The sequence below is a fragment of the Physeter macrocephalus genome, chromosome 14, assembly GCF_002837175.3.
Source record: "Physeter macrocephalus isolate SW-GA chromosome 14, ASM283717v5, whole genome shotgun sequence".
Lineage (NCBI taxonomy): Eukaryota > Metazoa > Chordata > Mammalia > Artiodactyla > Physeteridae > Physeter > Physeter macrocephalus.
In genome coordinates this window covers 116334606-116348742 of record NC_041227.1, presented here as the reverse complement: position 1 = coordinate 116348742, position 14137 = coordinate 116334606, and the positions used below count along the sequence as shown (strand labels likewise).

At 40.2% G+C, this 14137-nt stretch overlaps 1 protein-coding gene across 1 annotated transcript; it reads left to right on the top strand.

Annotated features, from left to right (window-relative positions):
- The first annotated feature begins 784 nt into the window (after nucleotides 1-784).
- On the top strand, nucleotides 785-1913 carry KRTAP29-1 (keratin associated like protein 29-1). Its single transcript, XM_024130160.2, is given in 2 exon segments — nucleotides 785-1105; nucleotides 1107-1913. Coding segments are annotated over 2 exon segments (1068 nt in total). The 3' UTR covers nucleotides 1854-1913.
- The last annotated feature ends 12224 nt before the right edge of the window (nucleotides 1914-14137 follow it).

Here is a 14137-nt window from a genome sequence, read left to right as displayed (position 1 = left end):
TGATTACTTGGTCTTTTGTTGCAAAAACTCCTGTGTATCCTGGATCCCCTCTTGGCTCTTCAGAACAGTACTCAGCATTATCCGAAATGCTGTGTCCTGGGTTTGAAGTCCTCAGAATGTCTGCCGAATAAAACATAACTCTCTACTTTTAGGTTGTGCATTTTTTTTCAGTCAACACTATAAATGGAAGCCATTACTACTGTTTTTATTATTAGTGGTATTAGTAAAGCTGGGTTTCAGGAAAGCCAAACAGGAAGATTCTAGAAAGAGGTGGAGACACTGAAGTGTCCCTTGGGTTGCACTACCCGATTTTCTGTTTGCCATCTCTGATATCATCCTGCCTCAACTGGGTCAGAGCTTCATTTCCTGATCGTCTAAATGGTGTGGAACTGCACTCCTGGCAGAAGAGCGGGTTGCTTGGCTTGGGTTGTGGCCTCTTGATGAGAGGTTGGTCTGGGGAGAGCTCTGCTTCAGGGAGGCTGGAGAACAAGCTATAAAAGAGACAGCTTAGCTCAGAGCAAGCGCAGTGGCAAGGTACCCAAACTCAGCCACGAAAACTCCCAGCTCAGCAGACGGGTTCTTAAACTGGGTACAATATCTCCCACGCTCCTGAAGCCTGCTACTCAGATGTTTGTAGGCAATTGGGTGGAAACAATAACAAGGAAAGATACTCTGTCACGCCAACACCCCTAGTGAAGGACTATAAAAGCCCCTATGTATTAGATGCCTTTCAAACTCAGGTATACTGAAGTTGCAGCTTCCTAGCAAGGTTAGCACCAGCACCATGGTGGACAGCTGTTGTCCTGGAAATGCCAGTGCCATTCCAGCTGTGCCCACCATCTCCATACGCTCAAATGGTGGCAGCTTCAGCAATGGTATCTGTTTGCCTAGTTCCCGTCAGAGCAGAACGTGGCAACGGGTTACATGCCAAGAGAACCGGCAGTCATGCTGCAGTGCCCCAAGTGGCTGTGAGCCTGCTTCTTGCCAACCTACCTGCCTTCCAGTAACTTCTTGTGTGGGTTTTGTTTGCCCACCCATTTGCTCCTGCATGGCCTGCTACGGACGTGGCACTGGTCAGTCTCCTTGTCTGGTTAGCTCCTGCCAGCCCCTCCTGCTCGGAATCCGTCGGCGGTCAGGCAAAGTGCTGTGAAGCCAGCTCCTGCCAACAGAGCTCCTGCCAGCAACCTGTCCACACATCTGGATCGTGCCAGGTAGCTTGCGGCCAATCAGCGTGCTGTGACGCCAGGTCCTGCCAGCCATCCTGCTCTGAGGTAACTTCCTGTCCTGAAACACCCTGCCCTCCGACTGTCTGTGCGGCTAGTCTGTGCCAGCCAACTTGATGCCAAGCAGGTTCATGTCAAGCCATTAGTGGTGAAGATCGGCCCTGCAAGTCAACTCATTACCAACCGATCTGCTACATTTGCAAGCGTTGCCAATCAGCTCCCTGCCAGCTGTCTACCTGTGGGCTCAGTTCTTGCAATCCTACTTGCTGTGTGTCCTTCCCTTGCCAGACACTTCACTACAAACCAGCTCCTTCCATACCCTTCATCTGCCAGCCAGGGGCTAACGGCCAGCCCCCTTGTTCGGTAAAGGACCCTTACAAACTAGCTTCCTGTGACACCATGCTTTCTGGCCAACCAAATTGTGCTGAACCCTCTTCCTTCAGTCAGAGTGGCTGCAAATCCCCTTCCTGCCAACCAGCTTGCTGTGCGACAGGGTTTGGCAAATCATCCAGTGGTGGCTCCAATTGCTTCTCACCAACTGCCCCAAGTCTCTGCAAAGCCAGCACCTGCTTGATGACTTCCTGCCACCCCAGCTGTGAGTCCAGCAGAAGTAAGGCAACATTTCATTGAGGGAGCACTCTTCACACCTCCTCTGAAGTCTGCTGCTGTCCACAAGTGCATAGCCATCCCACGGTGCCTGCCGCCAGCCAAGCAAAAATGCTGCCTGCTTGCTAACTTTACTCCAAGTCCAGTCCCACTTTCCCTCCAGGTGCTGATGAGGGAATTTATCGTACGAGATCCTTCTTAACCGAGGATAACCTTTCAGCAAGCATGGTGCATGCTATAGCTTGCATTTCCTGATATTATCATTTCATTTCACTTCAGCAAAGGCTTTTCTCCAGTTTTTCTTTCTTTGGATACTGCCAAGTCTCTAAGGAGACTCTTTTTCTGCCAATTGCTAATAAAAATGTGACTGGTAAAGCATAACGAATAAGACTAATAGTGCTTTCATTCCTTTCAATATACCCCTATTCAGATTTCCTTTAGGTTCCACTTGAACGCAGTGACCTTGGGCCCTCCAAATCACTGTGTCTGCATTGGTATGCAAGGGTAGTTGGTGTCTAGCATTATAGATGCCTAAGCTGGAAGGGAGTAAGGACAAACAATTCCCTGGCTTCCAACCTGTACACCACCAAGAGCTCTTTGAGTTGGGTGACCTCAGTCTTCCCACAGAGAAAAGACTTGGGAAGCCAAAGACAGAAATGGTTCAGGGAAGCCATAGATTAAAGTAAACATGAGGTTTTGGCCGTGGAGAATAACTAAGGGTTAAGTCACTTAACATTGGTTTTAATGATCAATTCACCTAATGGCCAATATAAATAAAATTAAAAATTCTTTAGAAAATTTTAGCAGGTATTTGCTATGTTTTTGACATTTTAAGAAACAGTTTTAAAAACAATTAGTCTCAGGGAACTTTTGACTGAGTTTCGTTATTTCTAGTGTGTAATTATTGAATCCAAACATTTTTTGGATTGGTTTTCTTAGGGGAAAAGCTTAGAGGAAGATTTATAGTGTGTACTTGTAGCCATGGTACAGAGTCTTTCCTCAAGAGGATCTGGCCTCCCCTTTAATAAAGGGGCTCTGAGCCGGCAAAATGATTTCAGCATCAACCCCCCAAAATTCTTACACAGCTCCATAAAGGGACACATATGATGATGTTCACTGTGGCATGACATAGATTTTAAAGGAAATCTGTGGTCCACCACTAGGAGAATAAAGAGTGGGTAGGTAACAGGAGGTGATTCCTTCCATGGGGTATTGTATTAGGCTGGTTCTCCAGAGAAATAGACCCAATAGGGGATATCTATCTAACTATATCTATCTATCTATCTATCTATCTATCTATCCGCATTCATTAAAAGGAATTAGCTCACATGATTATGGAGGCTGGCCAGTCCAAATCTGTAGTGTGGGCCTGAAGTGGGGGCTGGCAGGAGGAGACCCAAGAGAGGTGATGGTGAAGATGAAGTCTGAAGGCTGTCTGCTGGGGAATATGCATTAAACAGAATAAAACAGCTGCTTATTGAAAGAGAATGGGGCATAAGGAGAACAGGAATTAAATTAATTGATATGTAAGCACCTAAAGAAAAAAATAAATAAGAGGGAACTTGCAAAGACCAAGTGATAATGCGCCACATAAGGAATATAACTGATTCAAGTATTTGCAACTGAAATCCAAACAGAAAATTAAAAAGAAGAGAAAAGGGAGAGCGGGACCTTGATATGGCAAAAGAATTACCGTGGATGGAATGTCTTCTAGAAGTGACGTTTTGATGGATTCCCTGTTTAAATTCTCTCTCCCACATCTTCCATGGAGATTCCTCAGCTGGAGGAAGGAGGAGACTTTGGGTAGTGGAACACGTCTTACCTCAGTCCTGAACAGAATTTTCAATAATGTTCCTTACAGTTTAAGTTTAAGGAATCACATCTCCTTAAATAATTTGCTTATTAATACCCGAATTCTTGACATCCTTGAAATTTCAGATTTTATTTTGCTATTTTTTTTTTGGACCCATCTAAGTCAATCTTATTCTTTTTACCTTTCCAGTTACGGATTTCTCTGTTGTACAGGCAAGTGTTTTTCACTGGCCGTTTGCTATCACACAAACTGCATGTTTTAAACATGTCAAGTGTAAAAGGTGTGTTGGAAGCCTTGTATCTCCTCCTATGCTTGGCAACAGTTTAAATAACAAAGCATTTATTAGTTGCTTTTAGGTTTGCTAGAACTTGTTCATAAAACATCCAAACCTCCAATTATAAACATCGTTCTGCCAAGCCTGAACATGCTTATAACTAAATCTTTGTTTATATTTATGTCCTGGGTAGGCGAGCAATTTTAAAAATACAGGGAAGTTTTGAGAAAAATATAGGCATGCCTTGTTTTATTGCATTTCACTTTACTGTGCTTCGCAGATATTGCATTTTTTTAAAAAACTGAAGGTTTGTGGCAACCCTGCGGCAACCAAGTCTGTTGGTACCATTTGTTCACTTTGTGTCTCTGTGTCACGTTTTGTAATTCTTGCAATGTTTCAGACTTTTTCATTATTATTATATTTGTTGTGGTGATCTGCGATCAGTGATTTTTGATACTATTGTAATTGTTTTAGGGCACCATGAACCACTCCCAGATAAGATGGTGAATTTAAGACGTGTGTGTTCTGATGAATGGATAAAGATGTGAGATACACACACACACACACACACACACACACACACACACACACACACAATGGAATACTACTCAGCCATAAAAAAGAATGAAACAATGCTTTTTGCAGCAACATGGATGGACCTAAGATTATCATACCAAGTGAAGTAAGTCAGAAAGAGAAAGACAAATATCATGTGATATCACTTATATGTGGAATCTAAAATATGATACAAATGAACTTATTAACAAAACAGAAACAGACTCACAGACATAGAAAACAAACTTATGGTTACCAAAGGGGAAAGCAGGGGGGGATAAATTAGGATTTTGGGATTAGCAGATACAAGCTACTAATTATAAAATAGATAAACACCAGAGTCCTACTGTATAGCACAGGGAGCTCTATTCAATATCCTGTAATAAACCATAATGGAAAAGAAAAAAATATATATCTGAATCACTTTGCTGTATACCAGTAACTAATACAACATTGCAAATCAGCTTCAATTAAAAAAAAAAAGATGTGTGTGGTCTGACTGCCCTACCAACCAACTGTTCCCCTATCTCTCTCCTTCTTCTTGGGCCTCCCTATTCCCTGAGACCTGACAATACTGATATGCCAGTTAATAACCCTAAAATGACCTGTAAGTGTTCAAGGGAAATGCAGAGTCTCTAAGTTTCTCACTTTAAACCAAAAGCTAGAAATGATTAAGCTTAGTGAGGAAGGCAAGTCCAAAGCCGAGAGAGGCCAAAAGCTAGGCCTCTTGGACCAAAAAGTTAGCCAAGTTGTGAATGCAAATGAAAAGTTCTTGAAGGAAATGAAAAATGCTACTCCGGTGAACACATGAATGATAAGAAAGTGAAACAGACATTGCTGATACGAGGAAGTTTTAGTGGTCTGGATAGAAGATCAAACCAGCCACAATATTCCCTTAAGCCGAAGCCTCATCCAGAGCAAGGCCCTAAATCTCTTCAATTCTGTGAAGGCTGAGAGAGGTGAAGCTCTCAGAGCCTCGTTCATAAGGTTTAAGGAAAGAAGCCATTTCCATAACATAAAAGTACAAGGTGAAGCAGCAAGGGCTGATGTAGGACTTGCAGCAAGATCTTTATCCAGAAGATCTAGCTAAAATAATTAACGAAGGTGGCTACACTAAACAACAGATTTTCACTGTAGTTGAAGCAGTCTTCTATTGGAAGAAGATGCGAGCTAGGACTTTCATGACTAGAGAGAAATCAATGCTTGGCTTCAAAAGCTTTAGAGGACAGGGTGACTCTCTTTTGAGGGGCTAGTGTAGCTGGTGACTTCAAACTGAAGTCAATGATCATTTACCATTCTGACAATCCAGGCCCCTTAAGAATTATGCTAAATCTACTCTGTCTGTTATCTATAAATGTAACAACAAAGCCTGGATGACAGCACATCTGATTACAACATGGTTTACTGAATATTTTAAGCCCACTGTTGAGACTTACTGCTCAGAAAAAAAGATTCCTTTCAAAATGTTACTGCTCATTGGCAATGCACCTGGTCAGCCAAGAGGTCTGGTAGAGATGTACAAGATTAATGTTGTTTTCATGCCAGTTAACACAACATCCATTCTGCAGCCCATGGATCAAGGATTCATTTTGACTTTCAAGTCTGATTATTTAAGAATTACATTTTGTGTAAAATAGATAGCTAGTGGGAAGCAGCCGCGTGGTGCAGGGAGATCAGCTCGGTGCTTTGTGTCCACCTGGAGGGGTGGGATAGGGAGGGTGCGAGGGAGACACAAGAGGGAGGAGCTATGGGGATATGTGTGTATGTATAGCTGATTCACTTTGTTAAACAGCAGAAGCTAAAACACCATTGTGAAGCAATTATACTCCAATAAAGATGTTAAAAAGAAAAAGAAATACATTTTGCAAGGCTGTAGTTGACATAGATAGTGATTCCTCTGATGGATCTTGCCAAAGTAAACTGAAAACTGTCTGGAAAGGATTCCCCTTTCTGGATGCCGTTAAGAACATTTGTGATTCATGGGAAGAGGTCCAAATATCAGCATTAACAGGAGTTTGGTAGAAGTTGATTCCAACGTTCATGGATGACTGAGGGGTTCAAGACTTCGTTGGAGGAAGTAACTGAAGATGTGGTGGAAATAGCAAGAGAACTAAATTAGAAGTGGAGCCTGAAGATTGGACTGAATTGCTGCAATGTCATGATAAAACTTTAACAGATGTGGAGTTGATGAGCAAAGAAAGTGGTTTCTTGAAATGGAAACTCTTCCTAATGAAGATGCTGTGAAGATTGTTGAAATGACAACAAAGGATTTAGACTATTACATACACTTAGTTGATAAAGCAGCAGCAGGCTTTGAGAGGATTGACTCCAGTTTTGAAAGAAGTGCTGTGGTGGGTAAAATTCTGTAAATAGCATTGCATGCTATAGAGAAATCGTTCAGGAAAGAAAGAGTCAATTGATATGGCAAAGATCATTGTTGTTTTATTTTATTATAAATAAATAAGTTAATTAATTTATTTTTGGCTGCATTGGGTCTTTTTTTTTTTCTTTTCTAACATCTTTATTGGAGTATATGCATTGGGTCATTGTTGCTGCGTGCGGGCTTTCTCTAGTTGCGGCCATTAGGGGCTACTCTTCGTTGCCGTGCGCATGCCTCTCATTGCGGTGGCTTCTCTTTGTTGCAGTGCACAGGCTCCAGGTGCGCGGGCTTCAGTAGTTGTGGTGCATGGGCTTAGTTGCTCCGCGGCATGTGGGATCTTCCCGTACCAGGGCTCGAACCCGTGTCCCCTGCATTGACAGGCAGATTCTTAACCTCTGTGCCACCAGGGAAGTCCTGTTGTTTTATTTTGAGAAATTGCTACTGCCACCCCAAGCATCAAGCAACCACCATTCTGATCAGTCAGCAGCCATCAATATCAAGGCGAGAGCCTCCACCAGCAAAAAGATTATGACTTGCTGAAGGCTCAGATCATGGTTAGCATTTTTTAGTAATAATATATTTTAAAATTATGATATTTACATTTTTAGACATAATGCTATTGTACACTTAATAGACTACGGTATAGCGTAAGCATAACTTTTATGTGCACTGGGAAACCAAACATTTGTGTGGCTCGCTGTATAGCAATATTTGCCTTATTGTGGTGGTCTGGAACTGAACCCACCACTCAGAACTGATGTTCTTCGTTATGTGATTTGAATTCTGGTTCTACCCTCAGGATAGCTGCTCTCCTCAAAGCACTTTCCAATTATTCAATATTCTTTTGAAAGGTACATCATCAGAGCCTAATTCAAGATCTAGCTGCTTTTTAACCAGCTCGGGATGTGAAATGGTCATACTCCTTTTCTGAGTTAGAGCCCATATTTCCCCCAAGGTCATGTTTGCCTGATGATATAATTAAGTACTATTCTTTAAGTTAGATATCTCAGCCCCACCAGGAAATTTGCTGGGATCTGAATGGCTAAGTCCCTTTTTAGTATAGTGGCATGTGTCTTCCTGCAGGGGTCATTTCCATCACTCCTCAAATGGTTTCTTGGTCCCTGTGTTGATACCCCCTTTCCTGTCTTTGCACGCCTGTTCCTAAGTTCATATTCCTCCTCCAGTCATACCTATATCTTTACTGTCATCGTATGCAAGAGGGAGTTCTTCAAGCTCAGATTTAACATCAACTTGAGATACATGGCTCTTTCATTTGAGTCCAAGTTAGCCATCGTGCTTCCTCCTTAGCAAACTCCAGGTGCTTTGAGTATCTGCAGAAAAGACTACCTGGTGGATCTGCTCCACAGACAGAGGGGCAGTCTGTCCAACTGCCCCTCTAGCCCATCTTTTATCCAGGGTCTCAGCTTGAATTTGGGGTCAAGTGTTTATTATTATTGGATGAAGTGAGATGCTATCATTGGAAATGAGACGTGTCTTGGCAATTTTCATTGAATTCGGTCTATATTTCCACATTCTCTTCATAAGCTATTATGAGAGTCCTTTTTAATTGTCCTGCTGAAATCTAGATTCATTTCTTACTGAATTTCAGTGATCAACTAATCTGGCAAAAATAAAAAGTTAAATTATTTGACATGACTTGGCCTAAGTGGTCCCATGTTCTTTTTCTAGGGGTCCACAAAAGGTCTTTTGAACAACCCATTCTATGATTTGCAGAAACTTGAAAATGGAATGGCATTTGCTTGTCTCAACACATTCAGCATCTCTTCTTCTCAAAGATTCCTCAAAATCAACGTGTAAAGACTGTTTTGGGAAAGATCCTCTGTGTTCTCCTTACTTGCTGCAAGTAATAAATCCTTCCTTCTCCCACTTAAAAAAAAAAAATCAATGTGTGGTTTACTTCCAGTCTCTGAGTGCTCTGGGACATAATGTGCATAGTATACAACAGCGTGAGTTTATTTTGAGAACCTAGGCATTTGTAAAATCTATTTGTCCTTGTAAATGTTTTGTTATTTTTTCAATTCGATTATTTCCCATTGTCTGAAAAGACAGGCACCAGATAAGAGTCTTTCTAGCATAACTTTCACATTCTTTGTGCTACATTCCACAGGGAGATCTCAGATCTTATCATCTCTTTCAGGGTCTCAGCTTGAACTAAGGGGAACAGACCACTTTTACAAGCCTGGATTTTCATTGCCAGCTGCTGACAATGTTGACAGCTCATAGATCATGAGTTGGGTGAGGGGTGGCTGCAAATGCATCCTGTGAACATTTTTTTTGCAGTATCACACTGAGGAGTTTCCTTCATTTAAGCTTCTTGGTGTTATTTTGAAATGAGGTTTGATTTCCTTATTTAAATACAAAAGAGTTAAACTCTCATTCTCTTTCTCTCTTCTCTCTCTCTCACTGTTGCAGGTTTTCCCATTTAATTAGGAAGGAAATTTTACAATCTTCGTTTTTCTTTTATTGTAAAAATAACTCGGGAGTTCCCTGGTGGTTTATTGGTTAGGATTCTGGGCTTTCATTGCTGTGGCCTGGGTTCAATCCCTGGTTGGGGGACTGAGATCCCATAAGCTGTGTGGCAAAAACAAACAAACGAACAAACAAACAAACAAAAACACATGCTTGAGGTAGAAAACAATGTATGAACAAAAAATGGAAAGTCCTGGTTCACCCAAACTCCCCGCACATCCTGCTCCCCTGAGGTAAACTACTGGTTTCTGTTTATTACGCCCTAATCTTGGGTTTCTCTTTCCCTTTACAGATGGCTGGGTTTCTTTCCTTATTTGAAAGATGGAAGAAAAATAAAAAGGAACATTGATTTCTGTATCTCAAGCACAAACACCAGATTATCCACACAAAGTAACAGACTTTTGTCTTGTTTGATGGCATCCTACTGTGCCTATAATCATTTAATAAAAAACATATCTTTCCATGTGTTTTCTATTTTTTTCCTTTGTGAGCATCTGGAGCTTCCTTCATTTTTCTCATGGGTGGGTACCATTTCTATTTAATGCCCAGTTCATGAACCTTTCTGTCTAATTAAATTACTATAATTTAAGTTAGCCCCCACCAAGAATTTTGCTGGAATTCGAATGTTGTGGCATCTGTCCTCCTGTAAGGGCCACTTCTGTCATTCCTCAGATATTCATTTGCACATTATCAATTATTTTTGATCTACAAAAATGAAAATTTCTTATGGTTCAAACTAGCATATTCCCTTCTTGGCCTTTTTCAGTCAAATCCTAATACACATCTCCTTATAACTCTCTCTGGTATCTTTATATACTGGAAAGTATTTTAAAAGGCATTAAGATAATAATCACACTCAGGAAAACGTTTTTTAAAGAATTAAGACAACTTAAGCCATTCTTTCTACCAGTGTCTTTTAGAATGAAATGTTGCCGGCCATTTTTCTGTTTCTTTTGATATCTGTTGAATAACTAGGGTACACGTCAGACTTGTCCTGAGCAATTCCATTCTTGAAGAGCAAAAACTCTTTATTTTTTATCTTATCTTCATAATCCCAGATGTGAGATTGCCATAATGGACTTTGATAAAGAGAGGGGGCAAAAGAATCTGTATGATGATTGAGGCAGCTTCATAAAGGTCAATTTTGAAATCAAAGATCCATAGGGAGTCATCCCAGTGGCTATGAATAAAGAAAATAGAATGGAAGGCAATGTCTGAGACACACAAAAGGCCCAAAACATACATGTAAGGAGCCTAAAAGATGAGTCCCAAACAAACACGTAGAATTTTCCCATCTGTGTGATGTATGACATTTGGTGTTATTTTTGTTGATCTCTTCAGTTTGCCCATATAACTGGGTTCATCTTATAACAATAGTCCAATGACATCAGGAAGTAAATTTCCTCTTATAATCTACTTTCTCAGAAACTTTTGGGCAGGGCCCTGAACTTAGCTGGAGCTGGAGAAATATTTGATGATAGTGACTTTATGATATATAGTCTAGAGCTGTTACAAACAAAATCAGAAAGTTGCTCTTTAGATGGGATCCTTACTTATACTCTAAGGCAGCTCAGAGTGGGATCCATAATCCTTGTCCAGTGTCTTCAAATTTGGTCTCTTGTCTTTGTGTGCAGGAATAGAGTGGAAGAAATTTGTAAAATAGAAAATATTCTCCAAATCTAAAGGCTTGTGAAAGACACACTGTACACACAATCTAGGTCACTAAAGGACATGCAGGATGAGTAGAATTTATTAGGTGATAAATTGGGAAATGGCTTAGTTGCAAAGAAGATCATTCAAATGACCATAGAGGGTAGAAAACAAATATAAGCACAACAAAGTAGAGTAAAAGAAAGACATTTTAAAGGTGGAAAAATTAATCAATTATTAAGACAATCAGCAGGGTGGATGACGGGGATGGGGAATCTTATGCCTATCCAATTTCTAACGACACTCATTAGCTAAACCCAAACTATCACTAGTGGCCATAAAGCCCAACTTTTTGACAAGGGCAATGAAGACTAACATGTGTTTTCTTAAATCAAATCCTGTTATTTCCCTGATAATGTATTATTTCACCCGAGGAATAAATGTAAGTAGCCTGTTTTACATGTATCTCAAACCACTGGAAGAGGAGTTGATGCCACTGAACTGAACTATCAGGAAACAGGGGGAAGGAAGAGTATGTCTCTCAATGCAAGGAGGTCCAGCTGGCATGGATGCACCAGGTGCACCTTTTTTTTAGGACATATCTGTGCAAAGGAAGTTAATATTTACCAGTTTAGAGCAAAGAGAAAGAGGGGAAAGTAGCTGTTCAGGCACTAAATAGAATGAAGACAATAATTTGAAACACAGAAAATGTTATAAATGTTATTACAAAACAACAACAACAATAATGATAAATTCCCTACTGTATAACAGGGAACTGAGCAATAGCTGAGAGAGAGATTGTTTGAAGCCTTCATGGACATTGTAAGTTACTAAGAGTCAGCAAGAAAAACAGCTCATATAATTCAAATCCTGGTATGTAGATTGCAAACTCTGGGACACTCACTACTTCCTAAGAGAGTCTGTTTCTTGTTTTGGTCAGCTCAGATGGTATGAAAATTACCTCTGATACTGATATCCATCTACTCTCTTCATGTCTTAGATTCTCCATGAATTTTCAAATTTTCAAATATCACCAACAAGGGTTCAGTGTTCTCACACGGAAGATATCTTAGTACTTGAGGAGTAATTTGTCTAAGTAATTTGTCTAGTCTAAAACTAGAACTCATTTAGAGAAACTAAATTTTCTCCATACTGTTAACACCCATTTGGAGCTATTAACCCCTCTTTCCCATTTTCTTTCTACACCCTTATGTTCAAATATTATCCTTTACATACATAAGTAATATTGAGAAGTCTTCTTTCCTTAAGTTATAATCATAATTTTACCAATGGATCTCAAATGAAATTTTACTGCATCTTAAAATCACCTATTTGTGTGGAGAAAAATCCTTTTTTGGGGGAGAGGTCTTACTTAAGTTGCTTGTTTTCTATATTAAGTATATTTATGCTTTGCTATATTTGCTACTGTCGGGCAATTAAAAGGGAATGCTTAGGGAGAACTGGGTTAACTTTGCTGGAAATCAACCTTAAGAGGTAGAAGATCATTTAAAATTTGTCTCTTTCCAATCTTAATCAAGCAAGAATCTGAATGAGGCTAAAGAGCTTGGTTTTTCATTATACCCTTATCTTGGGTAAGGAATGCTTTTGTTTAGAAGGAGGGTCTGAAGGCTTTCTGGCCAGGGACAGTTACAACCATTGTAAACACAACAATAATAAAGGAGAGGTGAAGTATGCATGCTTTCCTTATCAAGTTTACACTCTCCATACAATTTAGACTTTCTTGATCTATGGTTTGGGCATGGAGGAAGAGTCTGATAATAGTCCATGTTGGTGCCTTAAATCAAGGGTCCTCAAATGAGAAGTCCTGGGGAGAGATAACACAGGATTCTACTCCTCCTATGAAGGCCTCTAATTGAGAGATTTTAGGAGAGGTTGGGAAGAGTTTGTTGTGTCAGTTTTGAGACTGGGCAGGACGTGCCAGGGCCCTGTTTCTATGAACATTTGTAAATAGACATTTAAAAAATATACTCTTTAGATCTTTCCATAAATTCTAGGTGATGGGATAGCTTGAAGATAAAAGATGAGAGTGACCTGAATTGTGGGTTTGATTTATGAGTCTGGTAGAACTGGCAGAAGTCAAGGAGCATTGAAGCCTTGGGCAGCTCAGACAAGAGACTGGAGATCCAAGGTACCAGAGGTCCAGGAAAAGGGAGAGGGGTGTATGGATGGCACAAATACTAAATGCTCAAGGGATTTGAGGATCAAAGGCAAAAGGCTTATGTTTGAACCATGATATCCTTTATGAAACATGCCCATGTTTGCAACTGTGTCAGATTGATAAATTGAGCCTTTTAAATTCCACTTAATTTAGTCCATCCTCATGAACGAATTATTGGGAGCTCAGCTTCAGTGAATTATTGGGAGCTCAGCTTCATGACAAAAAGAACCAAAAACCCAAGAATTAGTCTTCTAACCATAAGGCTCCCCAATATTGCCTGAATCTAATAGAGTGGGTGGATGGAGAACTACTAAATGAGAATGAAAGGACAATTCTGATTAAAATCTGCAACTGATCAGAGACATCAACACATGAAACCTGGCTCAGTTATTTTGTCCTATGTTGCAGACACCCCCTCAGATGACCTTCATAATCCAAATAAGATTATCCATCTGGCCTCTGGTCACAGGATATGGTGAGAGATTGGAAGTGCTTTGTAAACATTGTAAAATGCTTTCTTAATGGAAATGTTTAAAGGACTCAGGGCTCATATCAGTTAGAGCTTTTTAAAATGAATAGAGATTATTAGGAGATTAAACAGGAAGGCCCTATTGTAGCTACAAAGATTATTCAAAGTTATCATGAAAGGTAGGAAAAAGGATATAAGAATAATGAAGCAACTGGGGAAAACATTGTTATGTAGAAATATTGAGCAATTGCAGTTACTAGGGCCTGAACAGTCAGCCTGGAGGATATGGTTTTTAAAAATAGATTAGATTAAAAGACTGAACTGGAATCTCATTGGGAAAGTAGATCTTGTCGTCATTTGCAAGGGATCTCTAACCACTGTCAACTGAAGAAAAATGCACAACCTAAAAGTTGAGCAATATGTTTTATTCAGCGGACAAAACTGAGGACTTAAGCCTAGGACTCAGAGTTACCTGAGAGACTGCTCCGAAGAGGTGAG